The sequence below is a fragment of the Sciurus vulgaris genome, assembly GCF_902686455.1.
Source record: "Sciurus vulgaris genome assembly, chromosome: 10".
Taxonomy (NCBI): Eukaryota; Metazoa; Chordata; class Mammalia; order Rodentia; family Sciuridae; genus Sciurus; species Sciurus vulgaris.
In genome coordinates, this window is record NC_136470.1 from 7,636,499 (window position 1) to 7,659,987 (window position 23,489).

Below are 23,489 nucleotides of genomic sequence, written 5' to 3' on the forward strand. Positions count from 1 at the left end.
TTTCACTCACTAAACACCCCCTTTATGTAAGTGTCCATGTGCCCTAATCTGACTTGTCACTCATACAGGTGGCCACAGGTATTCACACTGGATTTATTAAAACTGAATTTTCCGGAAGTGATATAAAAATATTTCATTCTGTTAAACCTTCCAACTGGTTTATTCAGACTTGTGTCCTGGGTATCACCGGCTAGGCAGGGCTTTTAGGCCCCTCCTGCCTGCCATCTCCCAACTAGACAATTAAGCAGAAACTCTCTGCATCCAACTCTTCCCATCCTTTGAATCTCCTCAGTCCTGTCCTGAGTGCAAACAGTTCTTTGAAATGTGATGGCAGTTACTTTTATAAACTCATCCTTTCTTCCTCTTTTTTTTAAATTATTTTTTATTTTTAGTTGCAGATGGACATAATACCTTTATTTTATTTATTGTTTGTTTATGTGGTGCTGAGGATCAAACCCAGTGCCCCATGCATCTGAGGCAAGTGCTCTACAACTGAGCCACAACCCTAGCCCCTGACCCTTTCTTCTGTGTATACTTGAATCTCAACAAATGAGTTTCTTGATTAATGAACCACTAAGTTAGTTTTCACTATTTAATGTTATTCCAGTTGATAATCCAGACTTCTGAAACAAATTCTTCCCTTCTTAAAGATCTCTCTCTTACCTTTCTGAACAGAAGACCGTAGTTTTTAAAAAGTAACATACCATACGTTCCTCATGTTGATAATTCCACTGTCCCACTAATTTCAATCTGGTCTTTCCCCTGATTAGTATTACTCCGCTAGTCAGATGCTGATGGTTAATCTCAACTAACAAAATGCAGTATCAGTATAGTCAAATAAGATATTTCAGATGATAGTTCTAACATCATCAAGGCTCCATGAGTTTCTGTCACACGTCCTTAGGAGTAGATGAAGATGATGGTAATAACAGCTGTAGTGATAACAGTGGCAGCTAATACTTACTGAGTCCTTACTATGTACCAGCCAGTTTTAAGTACTTGACAAGTGTTAACCTAAACCCATGAAATGGGAGCAATTATTACCCAAATTTTCCACAAGGGCCCAGACAAGTTAAGCCACTTTGGACCAGAACTATTAGAGTAGAACAGCCTGGATCTAAGCCCTAGAGACAGCTGACAGCTCACACTTGGAAGCTCTGATATAGAGGCATGGCCAGAAGTTTAACTTGGAACTTAGTCACCATAAGAGAAATTTTTACTTAACCAGTTAAACCAAATTATGGATAAACGAAAGCCCAGGTTTGCAGTCCTTTTCTCAAAACCAGTTTGCAAATGTTCTACAGCACTGTAAGGACCACTGTCACTTGAATATGCAGAAGTGAAATCTGAAAGAGATTATTCTGAGAAAGAGTCCTGTGTTTAGCCAACAGTGTGGTTCAGCTAATTGAGGCTCATAAGCGCAGTTATACTCATATGCTCCTAATTATGCCACATGCAATTAAGGAAGGTTTCAGATAGGATTACCTTGTTTTCTTCTAAGTTCCTTTTCAACTTTTCTTCCAGGTCTCTGGTTTCTTCCAAGCTCTTGAATTTTATCTGCTCATAATTTTCACATGCTTCCTTAAGCTGCTCTTGTAATGCTTGGTACTCCTTTTCAATCTGTGAAATATCCCCCTAAAATTAAATTATAGAACTATCAATTAAAAATCATTTAAAATGCCTACTTATGATCTTGTTCTGAATTGTCTCTTAAAATAAACAAAGGAGAATAAAAGGAAGATGAAAATTTACATGGAAAATGTCAAACGATTCAGGAATTAAAAACCTCTAAACTTTGTCTAGTAGAGCCAGCTCTTAAAATGTAATTAGTCACGTTACTGGAATTCATAATGAAACTTTTCAATCTGCACTATAATTAGTTCTGAATATTTGCTTGTTTTAGAAAAGTTCAATATTAGATCAAGTTTCATTTGAATTTTACTCTCTGTGATTAACATCATGAACCGTTTGGTAGAGGTTTTTTTTTAAAGAATAGAACTCTTTTAAAATAATTTTTTTTTTTAGTTGTAGATGGACACAATACCGTTATTTTATTTTACTCATTTCATGTGGTGCTGAGGACTGAATCCAGTGGCTCACATGTACGAGGCAAGTGCTCTACCACTGAGCCACGATTATAGCCCCTGTTTAGTAGGTTTTAAAAAAACGATCATACATTTTTTAGACATGAATAGAACATATTAACTTTGGTTCTATTTTTACATGATTCAAATGCATAGTTGCTGGTTATTTCAAAAAGAAAACTGTTATCAAGAACTGCTTCCAGCTGGGGCTGGGGTTGTAGCTTAATGGTAGAGCACTTGCCTAGCAAGTGTGAGACACTAGGTTCAATTCTCAACACCATGTAAACATAAATTAATAAAATAAAAGTATTGTGTCCATCTATAACTAAAAAATTTTTAAAAATTGCTTCCAGCTATCTGTCTCAGGAATCATCTTAAAACAAAAACAAGAGCCCAGAAATTATACTACAATAAACATTATTATGTAAGTCTTTTTAAAAACCTCTCATATACCAAGGACTGTTGGTGATCACACACTTCTATGATGAGAATATCTGCTGGATGCTCAAAATTTCTCCCAGCTGCAGGGGACTGCCCTCCTGTGGCAACCAGGCTATTGGAGATTTATCCCAGTGACACAAACCTGGGCCATTTTCAACATGTCCTGTACCTCCCCAAAATGCCCGATTGTCTTCCAAGTGTAAAAAGGCAGGGAATAAAGTATTTAAAATTCTCTGATTTACCAGAGAACTGTTATCTATAACCAGGGTGCTAAGACATGCCAGTATGCCTTGGAAAGCCCCAGTTTAAGTCTGTCCAGATTGAGTTTCGCACAATGAACAAACTTGATGTTTAAATAACAAGATTGTATGTTCAACCTTACTATGACCCACAAGCAAGAATTTATGGTTTAAGATCTTAGTTACCTCTATTTTCATTCTCAATTTGTCAGAAGGATCCCAGTGAATAGTAACCTAGTACTATACTATGAATTAAATTTATATGCCCCCATATCATCAGAATAGGTAAGAAATTAAGTGTCATTATTACATTTAAACTTTGGAATACATTATTTTTGCCTTTAGTCAGAAAAACAAAATTAGGGATGTGAGGCAAATTCTCAAGGTCCCAGAATAAAGCATCAGTCCTGGGATTCAAACGCGAGTCTCACTGATTGAAAAGCCAGCATCAACTAGGTTAGTGTCATGGTACTGAAACTAAGAACTAATTTAAGAAGGCATGTGTGAAGGTCCCAACACTGACTCATCAAACAATAGACTCTACCTGGTTTAGAGTTAAGTACAACATAAAAATTCAACATACTCAGTACATACTATATATAGGTGAAAATATTCACTACAGCATTCTTTATAAGCATGAAAAGCTGACATAATCTAAATGTTCAACAATAAGAAACCAGTCAAATAAATTATCATATATTCATACAATGGAATACCAAGTATCCATTTAAAATGATGATATATGTCTATGATTATTGACTAGTCTGTTTACTAAAAATCTGTAATATGTTAACAGAAGATTACAAATTTTAATATAACTTACATGCTGTGATTCATCTTTTTAAAAATGTCGCTTAATTATATGCAAATGTTCAAGTAAGCCCTGAAAGGCTACACATCAAAATATTAACATGGGTGAGATGAATGTAGTTGATTTTCAACTTCTTTTTCATAATTTTCAATATTCATTTAAAAATATTTAAGGGCTCTATATTACTTTAATAAATGACTAAAACTAAAAGTCTTTTGTTCAAATAGTGGCAAGCTACACAAAGTTCTAACATTACTTCTTCCAAATATATAGTTAAATATTTAACTATATATTGGGTCTTGTAAATCATTTACTATCCGTAATTATAGAACTGCTTCACTGTTAAATGACAGCATGATATTTCACTACATAGATATACCATAATTTAATCTACTACTGCTATATTCATGAATTATATTCATTTCTTGCTGGTACAAATACAGATAAAACAAATATACAAATGTCCTTGCTCACTGATCTCTAAACACAAATATGAGTGCAGAAAAATTATACATTGCCTTCCCCAGACATTTTCATTTTATTTTCTTTTAATAACATGTAGATGAATAATTTTCTTATAGCATGTGTGGTTGGGTATTTTTTAATATGTCTAAAAATCATCTCTCTATATATTTTTTACTGTGGACTATTTACTTCCCTTCCCATTTTTGTGACAGGGTAGTAACCTTTTACTTATTTACAGAACTTTACATGTTAAGGAAATTAGTTCTCTATCTACCCTGCTTCAGGTTGTCATCTGTTTTCACAATCTGTGCATATATATGTATATAAACACATACTTTTTTGTGTTTTATTGATCTTATGAAAACATTTTCCTAGGTACTTTTATGGGCCCATTTCTTTCTATTTAAATCTTTGATCTGCCTGGAACTTATTTTGGCATAAGGAAGGAGGAAGAAACTTAAGATGATTTTTGTTTAGATGTCAACCCACTTCACCTAACATTATATATTTAATAATCTACTTTTGCTCACTGTTAATTTACCATCTTTATTTTAGCTTAAATTTCTATATTCTTCTCTCCCATTAGACTCTCATTCTAATGACCTATTTATGTGATATTAAGATTTATATTGTGTTTTGACATCTAGGTGCATAGTTCCCTTTCTTACAATTTCTTTTCCTTGGTCATTCTTGATGTTCATTTTTCCATACAGGAACTTTTGAATCAATTTGTCTAGTTCCAGATAAATACTGTGCAGTAGTCAGCTTCCAGATTCCAAGTTAGGTCTTGGGATCCTAGCCTCGTGGTATTCACACCCTTAGATAAACCTTTCCCACCGAGTATCAGGGTTGATGAGGTGGGTCTTTGTGACCAACAGAATACAGGGGAAACGACGAAGTGTGACTTTCTAAAGTAGGTCCTAAAAACCACTGCACTACATGGTGGTCTACAAGGCAAGGAGCTTAAGGCTCCTACCAACTGCCAGCACCAACTTCCAGCCATGTGTGTGAGCCATCTTGGAAGTGGAATCTCAAGCCCCATTTACTCCTGCAGATGACTAGGCCTTGGTCCAAATCTTCACTAACCTCCTCCTGAAGACCTCCAGAACTACCCAGCTAATCTGCTCCTCAGTTCCTGACCAAGAGGAACTGTAAGACAATGTTTATTCTTGTTTTAAACCACTAGATTTTGAGGTAATTTGTTATATAACTATAGATAACTAATACACCACTCTGTTCACATGTGTACTGGAACTGTTAAATTTTAAAATCTTTAGGGAAAAATCAATCTATTATAGTAGGTCTTCCTATTCAAGTATATAGAATACCATTTCATTTACACTTTCTGTGTGTCTCTCGGTAGCATTTTAAAGGTTTTTTTTACATACATTTTAGTAGTTTATCATGTTATTGCTATTAAAAATGAAATATTTTCTTCTAATATATATATATCCTAACAGATTGTTGTTAGCACATGGAAAAGTACACTTATGTTGTATTCATTTACCCCTCTGAATTTTTAAAATTTGGCATAAATTTTCAGTTATCATTTTGAATTTCCAGGCATACAACCTTAGCCTCTGTAATTGGTTCTTACACTTACTTTTATCTTATTTCTTCCTCATATCTAATTTTGTTAGTATCTCAGGGTGATAATAAATATTAATGACAATGTCTGCCTTTAAGCAAGATGATGACTTTTAGCTTAAGAAAAAAGCTTGCTAAGAAATATTTGATTCCCATTTTATTAAAACATTTGGTCAAAAAAGGGACTGGGATTTGAATTTTATCCAATACCTTTTCTGCAAGAGTTGATCAAATAACTTTTATTCTTTGACAGCTAAAAAAATATTTTTAGTTGTAGATGGATACACCTTTATTTATTTTTATGTGGTGCTGAGGATGAAACCCAGTATATCACATGTGCTAAGCAAGCGCTCTACCACAGAGCTACAGACCCAGTCCTCCTTTGACGTTTTAATAAAGCACATTGTATTAATGGGTTTTTCTATTTATTTATATATATATACACATATATACTATATATAAATATAAATAATATATATATTTTATATATATATATATTTTTTTTAGTTGTAGGTGGACATACCTTTATTTTATTTATTTCTATGTGGTGCTGAGGATGGAACCCAGTGTCTCACATGTGCTAGGCGAGCCCTCTATTGCTGAGCCACAATCCCAGCCCAACATTAATGGGTTTTTTGGTTGAAACATTCTTAAAATGATAAAGGTCTTTATAATATTGTTCCATATCATTCAAGCTTATTTATTATAAATTAATACAAGTTCATTATACCAGTTAAAACAATAAAGCCAGTATACTTAGAAATCAATATGCCAGGAAAAAACTTTTCTTTTGCTGCTCTTCTCATATTTCAATGATAAAAGCAAATAAATAATTTTTTGTTATATTCTAAAGCTTATTCCCTAACTATATGGAATTAGCTAACTCCAAAATAGTTCTAATTCATCATCCCATCTAGATTAATTAATGAAAATCAAATCTTTAAACAGCTTAATTTTGACTCACCTGTTGTACCTCAAAAGGATCATATGGCTCAGTATTGACTTCTTGGTGTGTTATGTTCCAAGACACCTATGTTGCAAAACAAATTTAATTTACCTCAATTTGTTTTGGTAAAACAAGTCTGCTGTTTAACAACACTTTAGAACACACCCACAATTTTTCAAAAAGGTTTTGCCCCCCCCCCCCCAATTTAGGTTATGTTTCGGAGTTTCTATAAATATCTCTAATAGGAAATTTCATTTAGATCTAGTATAACTGAAAATGATGTTAGTTCATTACTCAATTTGATAAGGATTTCATGTATTCACACTCTATAAACAAACCCTGATTTATTTTCATGCTTGTTAGATAGGAACTCTTAATCCCTCATTTCTCTCCATCTGATTTTTTCCTCTTCCTTTGTATTGGTGATTGACCCAGGGATTTTACCATTGAGACAGGGTTTCACTAAGTTGCTAAGGCTGGTCTCAAACTTGTGATCTTCTTCCTGCCTCAGCCTCTGGAATCACTGGGATTATGGACATGTGCCACTGTGCCTTGCTGCTTGTCTCTTTTTTAACTTTGACAATACCCCAGATGCTTCCTTTTTTCTTTCCCAGGGAAGCTGCCAGCAAATTTTCCCTTCCTCCTTCATGTGGTAAGTTCTATGGGCAGGTACCCTAAGTGGGAAGGTCTCCTGTTCGGGTCTGCTGGAACTGCTGGGTAAGATGGTGTGACAAGGGCTTCACTGTCTGCCTATGGACTTCTCTACAGCAGTGGCCACATCCTCCTTTGTGCCTTTATTAATTAGGAAGGTGATATTTTGGCTCCATCTGCTGACTCATTTATCTTCTTTCTTATTTGGTATGAAATTTGGTCAGGGAAGGATATGATTTGCTGGACCAAAACTTCTGACAAAATAACCACTATGCCCCACACACACACAAAAAAATAATAATTAAAAAAATAAAATTCATATTAAAAAAATTTTTTTTCAGGCAAAGCTTCAGTAACCATTATAAAGTCAATCACTCCTAATAAGAACTTCAGTAAATACAATGGCAATGAAAAACAAAAAGGGAAATACACCTTCAGTATAAAGCCTTTCTTGTTAATCTTACCTGCATGGCAACCATCTGCGTATGCGGAATATTTGTTACTGTGCTGCTCCTTTCTGGACTGACTTCACATGTGTTGTTAGAGCTCCCACAGAGACCATTGTTTCTGTGGGACTCACCTGGGACGGTATCAGCATCACCCAGGCTGCTCTGTGACTTTACAGATACTTCCAAAGAGTCCTCAAGGATCTGTGTTTCAGAGACAATCTGGTTACCAGCAGCATTCTTAGCACTCAAATTATGATCCTCAAAATAGGCAGCGGTGTTTTTATCTGCTTTGTCACTGGATACAAGAGATGGCACCACTGGTATTGACCTCTGCAGCTGATATTCAGAAGAAATGTTGGCCAAAGATGTGTAAATGCTGGTGTACGGGGGCAAACTTGGTAAGACATTTATGTATGCTGGTGGTGTCTGGGTGATGTCCAATCCCTGAAAAGGAAGATACGCACAGTATCCTGTGACCAAATGGGACTGAGTCCAATAGGTTGATTTCCCATCCTCAGGAACTGGTTTGAGAGAATGAGAAGAGACTTGCTTGTGATTTACATCCTCAGAGACTGACAGGGGAGGATCAGAAGAGACTCCTTTGGGTTTCCCTTCCTCAGAGACTGTACTAGAATAACTCTCAGGTACTGGTTTGGGTGTCACGTCTTCACAAGTTGGTTTGGGAGGCTCAGCAGACGTAGGTTTGGGCTTTGCATCCTCAGAAACTGGTGCGGAAGATAAATCAGACACCGGTTTGGACTTCACATCTGGTTTAAATTCCCTAGCAGTTGGATTCAGTGGTAGTTTGACTCGTAAATACTCTCCGGTTTTTGAAATCTCTTCCACTTTTGTTTTAATGTTTTTCTTCTTTCTTTTTTTCTTGAGTCGTAATGCAACTTTTTTTAATGCAATACAGTTATCAATCACAACAAAACGAGGACATCCCAGTAGAAAAGACTTTAAACCTCCTGCTTTTTCTAGTATCTGTCGAGTTTCTTCTGGAAAAAACTCATATTCTTCAGAGAACATCTTGTTACTCATATCCAAGGGACCATGTTCCTCCAACAACTGAGAGAAATAACTTGGAAAAAAATTTACATTTACATAAGTTACTAAATGGAAGTACTTGCACATGTTTATTTGAAAAAAAGTTTATTCTACCAAAGTAAAATACTATTTTACTTCTCATTGATCTCAAACACTATAACAAACAAACAAAAGGTTAAGTATAATCAATGATAAAATAAACAAAACTGTCTACTCCTTAGGAAATAATCCTTTAAAGCTTTTTTGGGGAAATGCCAAGGGAGATCAAAAAGTTATTTATAAATTTCAATTACATAATTATACAATCTCTTTTTCTGTATAATGAAAAGAATTTAAAAAAATTTTTTTTAGTTGTTGAAAGACCTTTATTTTATTTACTTATATGTGGTACTTAGGATTGAACCCAGTGCCTCACACATGCTAGGCAAGTGCTCTACCACTGAGCCACAACCCTAGACACTAATTATACAATCTCTTTAAAAAGGCAATGATCAAGCAAAATTTATTCAGAAATAAGAATGTCATATGAGAAGAGGAAATCAAATCTTTAAAAATCCTATCTCAATTTGCATATTAACATTTTTATGATTAGCAATGTGCAGTGATTGATTCACAAGGAAAAGGAAACTACTCTTAGTGATTCAGCATTGAGGTTCCAGTCACAAAGGGGATCAGCAACACAACTGATGCTGAGCCAAGTGATGTTACCAAGCAGCTAGTAAGTCACAATCCTGAGGAATACCTAATTCTTCTCATGTAAGTTTGATTCAGGGACACTCTTTAGTATTTATTCATTATGGAGAACAAAACTATACAGTTCAACAAATGTTCTGATTTTTAAAAAAAAGTCTCTATACAGCATTCATCAATGATTCTACTGTTGAAAAATACTTACCATGTGTAATGAGGTAAAAAAAAGCAAAAGACAACCTAAGTAGCTTAGGGCCTCATAAGCTGCTGAGGCTGACCTGAAACCTGCAATCCTCCTGCCTCAGCCTCCTGAGTTGCTGGGATTATGGATGTGTGCCACCATGCCTGGCTAGAAAAAAATCTTCAAAGAAAAACAGCCTCCATGTTTTTTCTAATGCTAAGCAACAATGAATTTTTCATATATTCAAGCAGAACCAAATTTAACTCAACAAGCGTTCTTAGCCCAAAGAGAAATGGTACTATAACCATATTATTAAGAAAATTTTTATAGTTACTATTATTGAAAAAGAATAGAAAATGAATTTTTACTCTACATTTAGACTTTTCTAGATCTTGAAAAGTAGTCTGAGTAAAGTATACACTGGATCCAAAATAGCACAAGTATGATTTTTCATGATCTAGTATTTCACAGGGGTTAGAATCAGTCTACCAACAGTGCACACTAGTACTGGTGTGGCAGTGTAGTAGAGATGAAAGAAGTTATAAGGAAAGATACAACTGAGATGATGAAGAGGGTTATGATCATTTCAGTTTCTGCAGCTTAAGAGATTTATCTTCTCTTTCAACACCTGGCCCCCATCAAATACCTCGGACTCTAAAAGGACTAGTATTCCTATACTTAACCAGAGACAAAGTAGTGGGCACATGTATAAGATGAGTAAAAAATAATAAAGTCAATTACACAGGAGATATTAACAGTTGTGTATGTGTATGCATGCTGTATGGGCATACACAACATTTTCATGATTTGATGATCATCACTATTGCCTCAAGTGGTCAGAGAGAGACTTGCAGAATGCCAGGACATGCGGCTATCAGCACGGACATGATAGGATGGGAAAGATGTTTCAAATGGCACTCCCGTCCTACTATTCTAAGAGCACCCTTTTGAAAATCGTACTCAGGATTCTTACTCACAACATCATCCTCATGAGTAATGCACTGTGATACTACCAATGATCATCCTGACTCTCCTCTATGTTGCAGGCTACATGAGAGACCTCTGCCTTATACTTTTCCTCCAATCTATAGTACTTGACCTTATGTGGATGATGAATGTTGGCTAATACTACTTTGGAAAAAGTGAAGGCAAAAAATCTGTTTCAGTTATCTAAATCATAAAATGTTAGAAAGGGCCATTAAAAAGAAATTGGGGGCTGGGGTTGTGGCTCAGTGGTAAAGCACTTGCCTGGTACGTGTGAGGCAATGGGTTCAATCTTCAGCACCACATATAAAGAAATAAATAAAATAAAGGTCCATCAACAACCAAAAAAATATTTAAAAACAACAAAAAGAAATTAGGCTAAATTCCTATTTTAAGGTGCAACACTAAAGTCAAGAAAAGGTTAATTCATAGTAGTTATCCCATATTCTTGACTCCTTGTCCAATATTTTTCTACTCTACCCTCTTCATATATAAAAGTCTAATTTTAGTTTTCTTTTATATGTAGCCAATAAAATAAACCATCATTTTTAAAAATATTTTTATTTGTTCTAATTAGTTGTACATGACAGTGGAATGCACTTATGTATTTTTATAAATCACATATAAATGGAATATAATTTCCCATTTTTCTAATTGTACATATTGTAGGATCACACAGATCACGCAGTCATACATGTACATGAGATAATAATGTCTGTTTTGCTCTACTATCTGTCAAATCATTATTCTTAAGCCAGCATATGTTTACTCTCTCTTTTTTTTTTTTTTTTTGGCACTAGGGATTGAACCCAGGGACACTTAACCACTGAGCCACATCCCAGCCCTTTTTACTTTTTATTTTGAGAGAGGGTCTCCCTAAGTTGTTCGGGTCCTTGCTAGGTTGCTGAGGCAGGCCTTGAACTTGCAATCCTCCTTCCTCAGCCTCCTGAGCCACTGGAATTTAGTTGTGCACCACCACATCCAGCCACGTGTTTACTTTTGAAATTTCAAGAATTAGGTTTTAAGAAACACCTTCCTATAACTTCTTGGTTTTCTACTATTATGAGATATAAAAATAAAAACAAATCAGTCTACTTTTTTCTCATAAATGTTTAATTTCTTCCCACTTATAATGGCAATAAATTATTTTTTAACAATTATTTATATATATATTTTTAGTTGTTGATGGACCTTTATTTTATTCATTTATTTATATGCAGTGCTTAGAATTGAACCGAGTGCCTCATACATGCTAGGCAACTGCTCCACCACTGAGCCACAACTCCAGCCCAATAAATTCTTTAAGGGGAAAACTACATTCTAGTTTCAGTTTTGGATGCCTGAAGCAAATTCCAGGATATTTTAAGAAATACCAGTGCAATTTTATAGGTAAATACATTGTCATCTAGGAGTTCTCTGGAAATATGATTTGCTGAGCATTTCAATTCTAAGGAAAAATCACAAAAAAGAAACCCAATTTTAACTAGACTGAATAGGAATGAAGTGTTGAAGAAAAAAGAATGACCATACTGTGAATGAGTGACAGGATTTTCAGGAAAATAGTTTTAAAATTTATTTCCTATTATAGATCCTAACCCTCAATTTCTTTAAAAAAAAAAAAAAAAAAAAAAAAACCTCATGTACTGCTTATTAATGCCAATCTCAGAATGTTAAGCTATTCCCTAGATTTTTCCCAAACTCTTTACTAGATTATTTTATCCATCCCACTCAAACTTGAATTGTTAAATTTCACATTCATGTGTTCAATCCTCAAGTAACTCACACCCAAAGTCACTTAAAAAGAAAAGGATGTTTCTCTTTTATTACACCATGTCCAGGAAGTCCAGTCTCCAGTAGAAGGCAGAAGGATAGGCGTATTTGTATTATTATTATTATTATTTTTTTTTATTGTAAACAAATGGGATACATGTTGTTTCTCTGTTTGTACATGGCGTAGAGGCATTCCATTTGTGTAATCATAAATTTACATAGAGTAATGTTGTTTGATTCATTCTGTTATTTTTTCCCTTCCCCCCACCCCTCCCACCCCTCTTTACCCTCTATACAGTAGTTCCTTCCTCCATACTTGCCCCCATCCCTAACCCTAACTCTAACCCTAACACTAACCCTTCCCTCCCCCCCATTATGTGTCATCCTCCACTTATTAGCGATATCATTTGTCCTTTGGCTTTTTGAGATTGGCTGATCTCACTTAGCATGATATTCTCCAATTTTGTCCATTTGCCTGCAAATGCCATAATTTTATCATTCTTTATGGCTGAGTAGTATTCCATTGTATATATATACCACAGTTTCTTTATCCACTCATCAATTGAAGGGCATCTAGGTTGGTTCCACAGTCTGGCTATTGTGAATTGAGCAGCTAGAGTATTTGTATTATTAACACAGCTGAACAATTACAACACAAGCTGAAGTAGTAACAGCATCCTGGGATCGTTTCCCCCCAAAAAGGTAATAGTTCACGGAGTTATGTAATTGTCACTGCATTTTGAGATGCCAAACCACTACATCCTTCAACATAAGAACAAAGAGATCAAATAATCATATTAGTCTGTGTCAAATGAATACCTTGGAATTCATGATAAAAACATTATGGCTGAAAGCTTTGTTTATCATTTCTATTGGGACATACCAGAACAATTTTAGAAGTATCTATATTAGCAGTTCAAACCGTCAAAACCAAAGATTGGTATGACCCTAAATTTAATAATTGAAAATCCTCAATTAACTACATATAATATGTGGCACAAGTTCTCAGAATAGTCTTCCCCAGAGACTATGAACCAATAAATGACCACTTTAATAAAAATGACTTTTGATCTTAATTGGCAGTGTTAGTATAAAACAAATGGAATAGGAATATTAATCTACTTACTCATACAGAGTTGAGCATTTTTGTTTTGGGTTAATATCCCATATTTTCTTATTGCGGACAACATATTCATTACTGTGCTGGTCATAGAGAGCTTCAAATTCTTCTACATCTTGCCGAAGATGGTCAGGCACAGCAAACGGGCCTGCAGAATCTGAATTGCGTCTGCTGATTAAAAAGATAATTTTGTGAATAATAAACTTTTGGGTAGTTTAGTAGAACATTTAATTGAAGCAAAGAACATGATGGTAATGAACATATGACTTGATTTTATGTGGAAAGAAAGTAGTACCAGAGAGCTCAGTGTGGAACAGTTATTGTCCATAATTATAATCAAGAAATATCATACTTGACATTCTAAATAAGCACTTTTAATTTAATCCTGTACCAAGCACATTTACCCCCCAACTCCAGGTTTAAAAAAAAAAAAAAAAATCAATGCTATATTAATTGTAACTTGTGAAAGAGTTCAGAGACAAACGAAGATCTTACAATTGCTATTAATTTAATTAAAGTGATATTGAGACTGGTAAAAAGTACTAATAAAAAGATTTATTAAAAAAAAAAAAAGGAGTATGAGATTTTAGTATTTTAAAAAAGATACAGTAGATTGAGTGTGGGGACTAAAACCACACAGTGTGGTTAAAATCCTGGCTCTTCTATTTATAAGTTTTGTGTCTTGAGCAAGTCACTCAACTACACTACCTCAGTTTCCTTATTTATACTATGGATGAAATATCAGTACTTATTTCCTAGGGTGGAGGAATACATTAAATGAATTTATGTAAGTAAATCCCTTAGAGTAGTGCCTCCTACATATGTGCTCATCTCAACAAAGGGTGTTATGTGATCTGAATGTCTTCCCCAAAAACTCATATGCTGAAACCTGATCACAAATTAGTTCGTGAGGGCAGAGACATGAATGGGATTTGCACCTTTACGATGGTGTCTTTAGAAAGCTGCCTTGTTGTTATGGTTTGATAAGATATGTCTCCCAAAAGCTCATCTGTGAGACAATGCAAGGAAGTTTAAAGGTGAAATGATTGGGTTATGAGAGCCTTACTGCTTTCTTCCACCACACCCTTCCACCATGATGTGCTGCCTCTGGCACAGAATAATGAAGCCACTAATCTATGAACTGAGATCTCTGAAACCATAACACCCAAATAAACTTTTCCTCCTCTAAAACTATTCTTGTCAGATCTTTTGGTCACAGCAGCAAAAAAGCTGACTACAACACTTGTCCATCCATCATGTGAGAACACAGTGAGAAGGTACCATCTGTGAACCAGAAAGCAGGCCCTCATGAGACAAATGGATATGTCAGCTCTTTGATCTTAGACTTCTCAGCCTATAGAACTGTGAAAAGTAAATTTTTGTTGTTTGTAAGCCACTCAGTTTACGGTACATTGTTTTGGAACTCCAAATGGATGAAGACTGGCTCTTAATTCCTCCACTTAGAGAATTCATGAAAATGAGTGCAAATTTTAACTGTTCTTACAACTCCCTAAGAAATGTGAAAAAAATTTTTTTTTTTAGTTTGGTTTTATTGCTCTCTTTAAAACACAGTTTCAACAATTAGATGGCATGAAAAATCATATAAAATTAAACCATAACATATCTAGCTTCCAAATTAGCTTCCTTCCTCCTATTACAGCAAAACCACTAGTTAATTATCAATGGAATATTCTCTTTACTGAATACTTTAAAGGACATTTTCTAGACATTTTTCTAGACTTTTCCCATAGTGTCCTGAACACAGTGGGTTCTCAATACATACTTATTGAATGAATGTGGTCACCATTCCTGGGACTTTAACTCATAATGAATTCTTAATGACAAGCCATGCTATTAATTCAGTAGATTAGATCAGCTGTGAATATGCAAATCTTTAGAAATGAAAGGGAAATAAAATATACATTTATAGTACATTAAATTAACATGCTTATCAAGTGAAAAACATGAATTATAATGAGGTAAAATTTTAAAAATTATACTTACTGGTAGTCTTCACCTGAAGTGACAGTCTCATTATTTGGTGTTACTGTAGTTGTTCCAGACCCAACTAACATTGGCTGGTTTAAAAGGAAAAAAAAAAAAAAAAAAGACAATGACATCTAACTTAAAAGCCTATGAAAGAAAAAATTATCATTGAAATTGATGAACATTTATATAAATATGCACACTGACTGCCAATATTTAAAACTTATCCAAATTATATGATAAATAGGAACACATAGTAATATAAATTTTAAAGGCCAGAAATAAGTTCAAATTAACATTTGGGGTAGTTTCCAATACTCCAAAAACTTTAAATGTCCCTTGTTTTAAACTCTCATATTAGTTAAAGACACGTTGTCAGAGACACAAGGAAACCTACACTGGAACCTCCAAGCGGCTTGCATCCTCTTCTAACACTGGCTCACTCTTTCTACCCCTGTTCCTCTTTTGCCCCCAGAATACACTGAAACCAAGAACTCATCATGAAGCTGAAGTAGAGTACAGCCTTAGGTGAAAAGAAGGGAAAGTTTCCATCAATCCTAAGACTGATACGATGACTAGAATTCATCATTCTTATTTGACTATTTTAGATAATAAAAATTTAAACAAATAATTCCAATATGAGCTTCTGAATACTAGAAACCAATGTCTTATATGCTCTCATCTCTTCCTAAAATTCAGCATAGAAATAATAATAGATAATTAAGCATTTACTACCTAAAAAGCAAAGGCTATTAATAACAGGCATAGGAAAGTCAAATAACTTGCTCAAAGTCACAGATAATAATTGGTAGAACCAAGACAGGAACCCAGCCAGCCTCACCCTGCTCTATGGCTATCCACACAGGGTCCTACATTATGTTTTCACTTGGAAGTATCTAGAAAATATAAAGAACTATAAAGATTAAGAGTCTCTTCAAGAGCTACTTATATGCAACACTAACCTTAAATTTCTTTGAAATGTAGGAGACTGCCAAAATAGACGGAAGCCTAGAAAGTCTTTCTCTACAAAATGTTTCAAAATACTGCAAGAATTGCTTATTTCTAATTTATTTATACAATTTAATTATTTTGCAGAGTCTGGAAAAGAATTAATATAGAAAATATTCCATACCTTTGTATCTTTTGGCTTCTTTTTCTTGCCTTTGTTTTTCACCTTGGTAGAACTAAACTGAAAAATGGGGGAAAAAAAATCAATGAACACTCAAACAACACCATTATGAAGCTCAACATAAACAAACCATACTGATTTTCACAGACTGGTCATCAGTTACACATATATAAAATGTCATGTATCAGGTCAAGTGTTATGACTTGCAACAAAAAAGAAGAAAAGGCTTAACGATGCCAAATGTTGTGACTAAAATTAAACTGTCCTAACATTTTAACCTCATTTTCAACAGGGCTTATGTTATTCTAATAATCAACTGAACTTTTAAGCAATTCTGATTATGTGCTATAATAGCATTTTTATGATATCAGATGTTCTGCATCCAGTCAGACACTGGGGGCACAAAGAGTGAATGGAGCAGCAACTGTTTCTCTATGTGGTATGTTAGCTATGCTTCCCTACCTAGCAGGGCAAAATATGACAGAGCAGAATAAGACAGAATTTCATATATAAATTATTTGATCCTGAAAACTGATAAATAAGTGTTTTCTCTTTGAAAACTGCCAGAGAGAATGGTGAGGAATACTATTGTTTTCACTATTTAATCATGTTTCTCAAATGAAGAATTTCTGGCTTGCCAGAAAGAATAAAAGGCAATCAAAGTTGTCAAGGAAGACAACTCTTAAATTGTTCTTAAGTTAAACTCGGTGCAGAGCTAACTGAAACAAAGACCCTTTGTTTTTCTTCATCACAAAATATCACAATTTTTTTTCAACTAAAGAACTCTTCCTTTTCTTTTTCTAATATTAACATTTATTAGCTGTAAAAACTTTCTGGAAGTTATTTAACTTAAGCCTCAAAGAGTTTGCTGATGAACGCCCTATTCCCAAGAGGATGAGTGGAAATAACTTTCTAATAAAATGATACACATCTTCAGAAGTCCTTCTAATTTGGTTCTGAAAAGCTACCTGTAATGTAAACAAATACTGGTCTGGTTCTTCTTCCTTTCCTTTGGCTAATACAAATTAGAACATATGATTTAAAGTGGCCAAGTAGCTTACCGGAGCTTCACCACTATCTTGTTTCCTTAATACAGTACAGCGGCTGTCTGTAGAAGAAATAGAAGGTTCTATGAAGAAACTAAATATTTACATTACAATACAATATACTAAAGTCCTAAAACTACTCCAAGACCACTATCATAGACTACATTCTATTCCTTATTTGGGTCTGATACAAGTTTACTTTAAAAACCAAGGGCAGTAGAGTAGTGGGGCGGATGGCACTCCGATAAATCCCAGTTACTGGGAAGGTTGAGGCAGGAGTATCACAAGTTAAAGGCCAGTCTGGGCAACTTAGTAAGATCCTATCTCAAAAGTTTAAAAAAGGGGTTGGAGGTATAGCTCAGTGATGGAGCAATTGCCTACCACGTGCAGGGCTTGTGGTTCACTCCCTGGTACTGCAAACAAAACAAAACAAAACAAAAAAATCCAAGGGCAAAATGACTGACTAAATGTAGAGTTACAGGTGCCACAAATAAATAAAATGTCAAAAAAGCTGATGGAAATAATAAAGTCTTCAATTAAGAGACACAAGGAACATCAGAGAGGGCTCTGGGAAGGAAAAGAAATTTAAGTTAGATTTGGAATGAACAGGCAAAGACCATGGCTGGGGAGCTGTGTGAACAATGACAAGAGGCACAAGGCTGGTCTGGATGCAGTCAGAAGTGGGCATATGCTCAGAGGGCAGCCAGAGTGGTGAGGAGTGCAGACAGATGATGCGAACGTAATTTGCAGGCAAAACTAAGCAAATATTTCCCCTACAGAATGCTTACAGGATCAGATTTCTACAAGAGTCACTAGTAGTAATATAAGAGAAAGATTAGAGGCATGAAAGCCCGTCTGGAGAGACTACTGTAATAGTCTGATCATGGAAAGATAACTAAGGCCTTAGCTTAGGAAAGTGGGATGGTTAGGAAAGGCAGATCAAAGATAAGGCTTATCTATACCTCGTGACAAACTAGTTAATCTAGTAACAGGGAGCAGAAAAGAATGGAGGCTAACTTTAAGGTATCCTGCTAAAAAACTAGATTTACAACAAGGGTCACTAAGAAGAATCTAGGAAAAATAGATCTTTGAGATGTGATAAGCGGGTTTAGTCACATTACTTTGGCTGTCTACACAGAAATTCTCTAGGGAAACATGCATCCAGATTTCACAAGTGAAACTGGGGTCCCAGTTATCATATCATTGGTGGAATTACTGAATACCCTGATATAAAAGATTAGTGAATTTTGAAAAGTTTTAAGAAATACTATCCTCTTTTTAAATATAAGACATAAAACTGAAAATATCCAGGGTGAGAGTAGGAGACAGAGATAATCTTGAAAATCTGTTGGGATCACCAGAAATTTGACTGGTAGCTTCTGACTCCACAGAAGAAAGCAGGGAAACTGTGGCAGTCAGATGTTCTGAGTATTTCAGGTACAGAATGTAGGAGTCAGGAAGAGTGGACACCAAGAGAAAATTGTGTCTTTTTCAGTTGTCCTGTTGTGTGACCCAAACATGCACTGGGTTTTCTAAGCTCAGTTTCAGGACAAAATTTATTACCAGCAGCAACAAACTGATGGCACTAAATTCAGGCTATCAAGTAGCATGTCACCGCTCATCTGGAAACAGTATCCTAGAAAGATAAAGCCATCTAGATGCAAGTGTGCACTTTGCTAAGAACCAAAACCAAAGTAAGCTTTTCAGTTCCTTATACTGCATTTGGACTTTATAATACGTGACACTGCAAAGTCAGGTTTTCAAAACAAATGGCATGAGAGTCTAACTCCTAACAAGACATAAAGTGGACTGATAAGGAAAGGGGGAGAAAAGACTGTCACAGGATGCATATACAGAATGAGAGATAAACAAATTAAAATTAAGTTAGAATATAAGAATATTAGAATTCTGAAGTAAAGCAGGACCACAGAGATCATTGGTCCAAATCATTTCATTGTTTTAAGGATGAGGAAACTAAGGTCCAAGAGGAGCTAAGGAATTTGTTGATAATCAGCCTATTCTGTCAAACTGGACTCCATGCAGTTACCCAAACAGGCCCCTGAGCTCCCCTCTGACCCACCTCTCCAAGGCCCAAGCCTCGCCCTGTCCAATTCTACTTCCACATTCACAGGCCACCTCCAAGTCTGTCCCTGCTCCACAGCTTTCCTCTCAGGGAGAACCAAGTGCTGGGTTTTTCCTCTGAAGCCCTCAGCACTTTCTTATCCTTTCTCATCAAAAGGTCACTTGTCAGTCACCATCTTCTCAAAGTGAATTGATTATACCATAATTTTCACCATTATTTAAATGAGCAGCTCCTTTGCAGATATTTTCCTTAAGATTAACTACAATATAAATCCAACCTTGGTCCACATACCCATTATATCAAAGAACTCATCCAAAGCACTGTGCAGTGCTGGGAACTTGTCTCTGTGCTCTTCCAGCAGCCATATTAAACACCGTGCTTCCTTTAATGACGCTGGCTCACAGAAGAAATCAAGCTGCTTTCCTTCTATAGAGTCTAGTTTATTACCGTATTTCTCACTCCAGAGGAAAGTCATGATGCTAAAATCAAGCTCCTTGAGAGATGCTGCGTATCGAGAAAAAAAAGGTCCTGTGGCGTCTAAGCCTATAAGGAAACAAAACCCAAGTCACAAGCAGGGAAAATGTTTACTGTAAAATCGCACGAGTTTCACATCTTTGAAAGTGGTTCCATTACAGTTTGCTTATATTTTCAGTGAAAACATTTTAATACTTTAAACAAACTTGTTTGAGTTATTATGCATCTTTAGAAACACCATATAACACTAATAAACTAAATACAATAATGTAAGCCAAAGACTTCTATCATTATAGATATGTTTTTACACTTAGGAGATGACAATGTGACATTAAATTCCTTAGAAAACAATACTAAGGTTCTGACTGATATATAATAACTTTCATTCCAACTGATAAACTGGCAAGATTTTACAATGTTTTTCTATGTATATTCCACAGCAAGTAAACAATAACATGCAAAATTCTGCCCCAACGCCTTTAACAGAATGAGTAAATCCTCCTCTAATACCTCCAAGAATTGTTCCTATTTCCCAAAATATCACGGTTCCTCATCATGGCACAAAACTCAAGGTGGTCACTGTTCCTGTTTTTATTCCCTGCTCTCCACATCAGAAAACAGGGTGACTTCAGCCTCATAAATTCCCACTGAAAGGATGGTGAATCCTTACTCCTCCCTCAAGCCACCAAAAAGCAAAGAGGAAATGTGTACAAATTCCTCATCATGCCTCTAATACAGCACTGTCACCTGTATGGTGACCTGGGCCTGAAGTCCTCAAATCAGTATATGGAGCAGCAATTACTAAAGTCAAAATTACTTTGGCCTGCTGTTTCTTTCAGATGAAACAGCTTACAGAGGTCATGTTGCATGAGAAAGTAGCATAAAACACCAGAATTGGTGACCACATAAAATACTCATACAGCAAACTGTCTAAAGGAACCCCCACTGAAGAAACGCACTCGCCTTCCCTGTGCAGTCAGTCTCCCGCGCAGGCGTGGGCTCCAGGAGGGCATGCAGGCCGACCACATTACTACTGAAACTCATTTCCTCTCACTTGTGCTCTGCTATTTCTTTCTCTCTCCCTCCACCTTTTGCTGAATATATAAACTGGCCTCTCTTGTGTCAAATATACATGATGAGACTCCACTTTTTGTGAGAAAGAAGTAAAATTACAGGAATTGACAGGAATTGTGAATTACTTGCCTTAATTAAACATGTGATTTTACCTCAGGGCTATAGTAAGAGTTACTAATTAACATGCTTGAACTAATTTTATATTTTAAATAGTATGTATATGTACTTTTAAAAATGATACCTTTACTCTTCAGAATATACATGGGTTACATCACAGGACATATTCATATTTTCCTGCCAAGGAGCTACAAGACTCCTGAATCGACACTGACTGGCACTCTTCCAATGTAGTCTACCCCATAAGGCCTACTTCTCCAGTCACCAGTCTAAACTCCATGGCACATTAAAGTAAGCGGGAACTTTTAGAATTTACTTTTCTTTTGGATATTACTGACAGTCTTATCACTTAAGAGTACTTTTCTGGGACCAGAAACCCATGAAGATCTATGCTCAAAGCAGGAATATTTAGCTATCTAACTATGCCAGGCTTGCTGTCATTTTACTTTGTCTCTACCAACAGAAATTGACCAGAATCTTCTTTGAAACCCTTAAATTCTACTAACTGCACTTCTGTAAAAACTCAGGAAGGTGGAGGTAGCCGGTAGAAGCTGGGCAGGGCTCTACTCTTGGGACTGCTGCTGAGAAGCACTGCCCTCTTTCCTGTGGCCTCCTGTAGTCTTTCATCAAAAGCTGCCAGCTGAATCAACTATCATGCCAGCCCAGTGGCTATCCTGGTTCCCATGATAAATAGCATCTTGAGAGGTGCCCAAAGCATCCCTATCTAGTATTAAATAGCTACTGTACCTGCAGGCTCCTTCTGCAGTCCTGCATGGCCTTGGGCAAAAAGCCTGAATGGGAAGTAGGGGGTGTATCTTCCTCATCCTTCCCTGTGATTCAAAACAGCCTACTTCAACCCCAGGACACATTTCTTCTCATCCTTCAACACAGATTTGCCTGAGGTGATCCTAAACTATTAGTCCCATCTGCTTGTCCTAAATTTTTCTTCACAGAATCTTAATTTTAGATTACTTTTCTTTCTCAACAAAGCTATTAAGCTGCACAATCCCAGAAGGTACTCCACAGCCAGCAGGCTCCAGCGTATGCTGGTTACACAGGCTTGTGTCTAGTATTCACACTTACAAATGTTTAGCATAACACAAGTCTGAATTTCCCTATGGACTGATCTATATTGTTTAGATCTTTTTAAAAAAACATATTGTAACCTAGCTATAGAATAACCTAAAAATTATGTGTGGAGGGGGTAGTATTTTTCAACATACATGTGTATCTGCATTTAAAAAATATCACAAGTGATAAGATAGGAAAGTGAAAAGAAATCAGAGACCTACATTTATCTTTCCTACCAAACTACATCACTCTAGAATATAAAGGGACATACCAAAGCTATTAAGTTTCTGGATCCAGGTAGCTAATTTGGGTTCCACTTCTTTAAGCTCACTCAAAACATGAAGAAATATCCTTGTCTTTACTCTATTCTTTTCTTGAATCAAGTGACGAATGACATAGTCCACTGCTTCACTGAGGAAATTTCTGCTAGAAAAACAGGTTGTATAGTCTTCTGTGCTCAGAACTTTCCAAGAAAGCAATTCTTTGAGAAGCTTGGAAGGGTTCAGTATACCAGATTTAATCTTGTCAGCATACTGCTTTATGCACTGCAGAATTCTGTCATCGATGAACTGACAATTCTGACCATTGTCTACAGTTTCTAGGAATAAATAACAAAGGTGAAAGTGATAAATAGTACTAATTTGCAATAACTTAGAAAGAAATAATGTAACATTATGTGATAATGTAAAATACAACTAATATTGACTACTTTACATAGACAACTCGAGAAACTTTCAACTAGGAATATAAATATTTAACAATACTTCTGAAAAGATATAGAAGTTCACATTAAACTGAACATGTCAAAGGTGAGGACTTTATTCCCTTCACTCCACAGCATTCACATAATGGCACCTAAAATCTTCTTTCCTCTAAAATACAGTTTCTTCCCTCATAATCCCAACCCAATCTCATCACCTAAACATCATATTCAAGAAATATGTTTAGTTCTTAAACATGCAGAGTTAAAATACATTCCTGGAAAACTTTTTTCAGTAGTGAAGATAATCATGATTGATTTGTAAAACAGTATTGCAATATTAG

The 23,489-nt window shown here is 35.6% G+C and overlaps 1 protein-coding gene across 1 annotated transcript in view; it reads right to left on the minus strand.

Moving 5' to 3' along the window:
* TTC3 (tetratricopeptide repeat domain 3) overlaps positions 1 to 23,489 on the minus strand; it is a gene marked incomplete at its 5' end in the record, with an annotated part of 91,920 nt that overhangs the window by 21,728 nt on the left and 46,703 nt on the right. Inside the window, 9 exon segments of the mRNA XM_079155206.1 lie at positions 1,486 to 1,635; positions 6,592 to 6,657; positions 7,689 to 8,754; positions 13,472 to 13,636; positions 15,470 to 15,543; positions 16,584 to 16,640; positions 17,642 to 17,688; positions 20,001 to 20,252; positions 22,717 to 23,043. Of these exon segments, the coding sequence (XP_079011332.1) occupies positions 1,486 to 1,635; positions 6,592 to 6,657; positions 7,689 to 8,754; positions 13,472 to 13,636; positions 15,470 to 15,543; positions 16,584 to 16,640; positions 17,642 to 17,688; positions 20,001 to 20,252; positions 22,717 to 23,043 (2,204 nt within the window).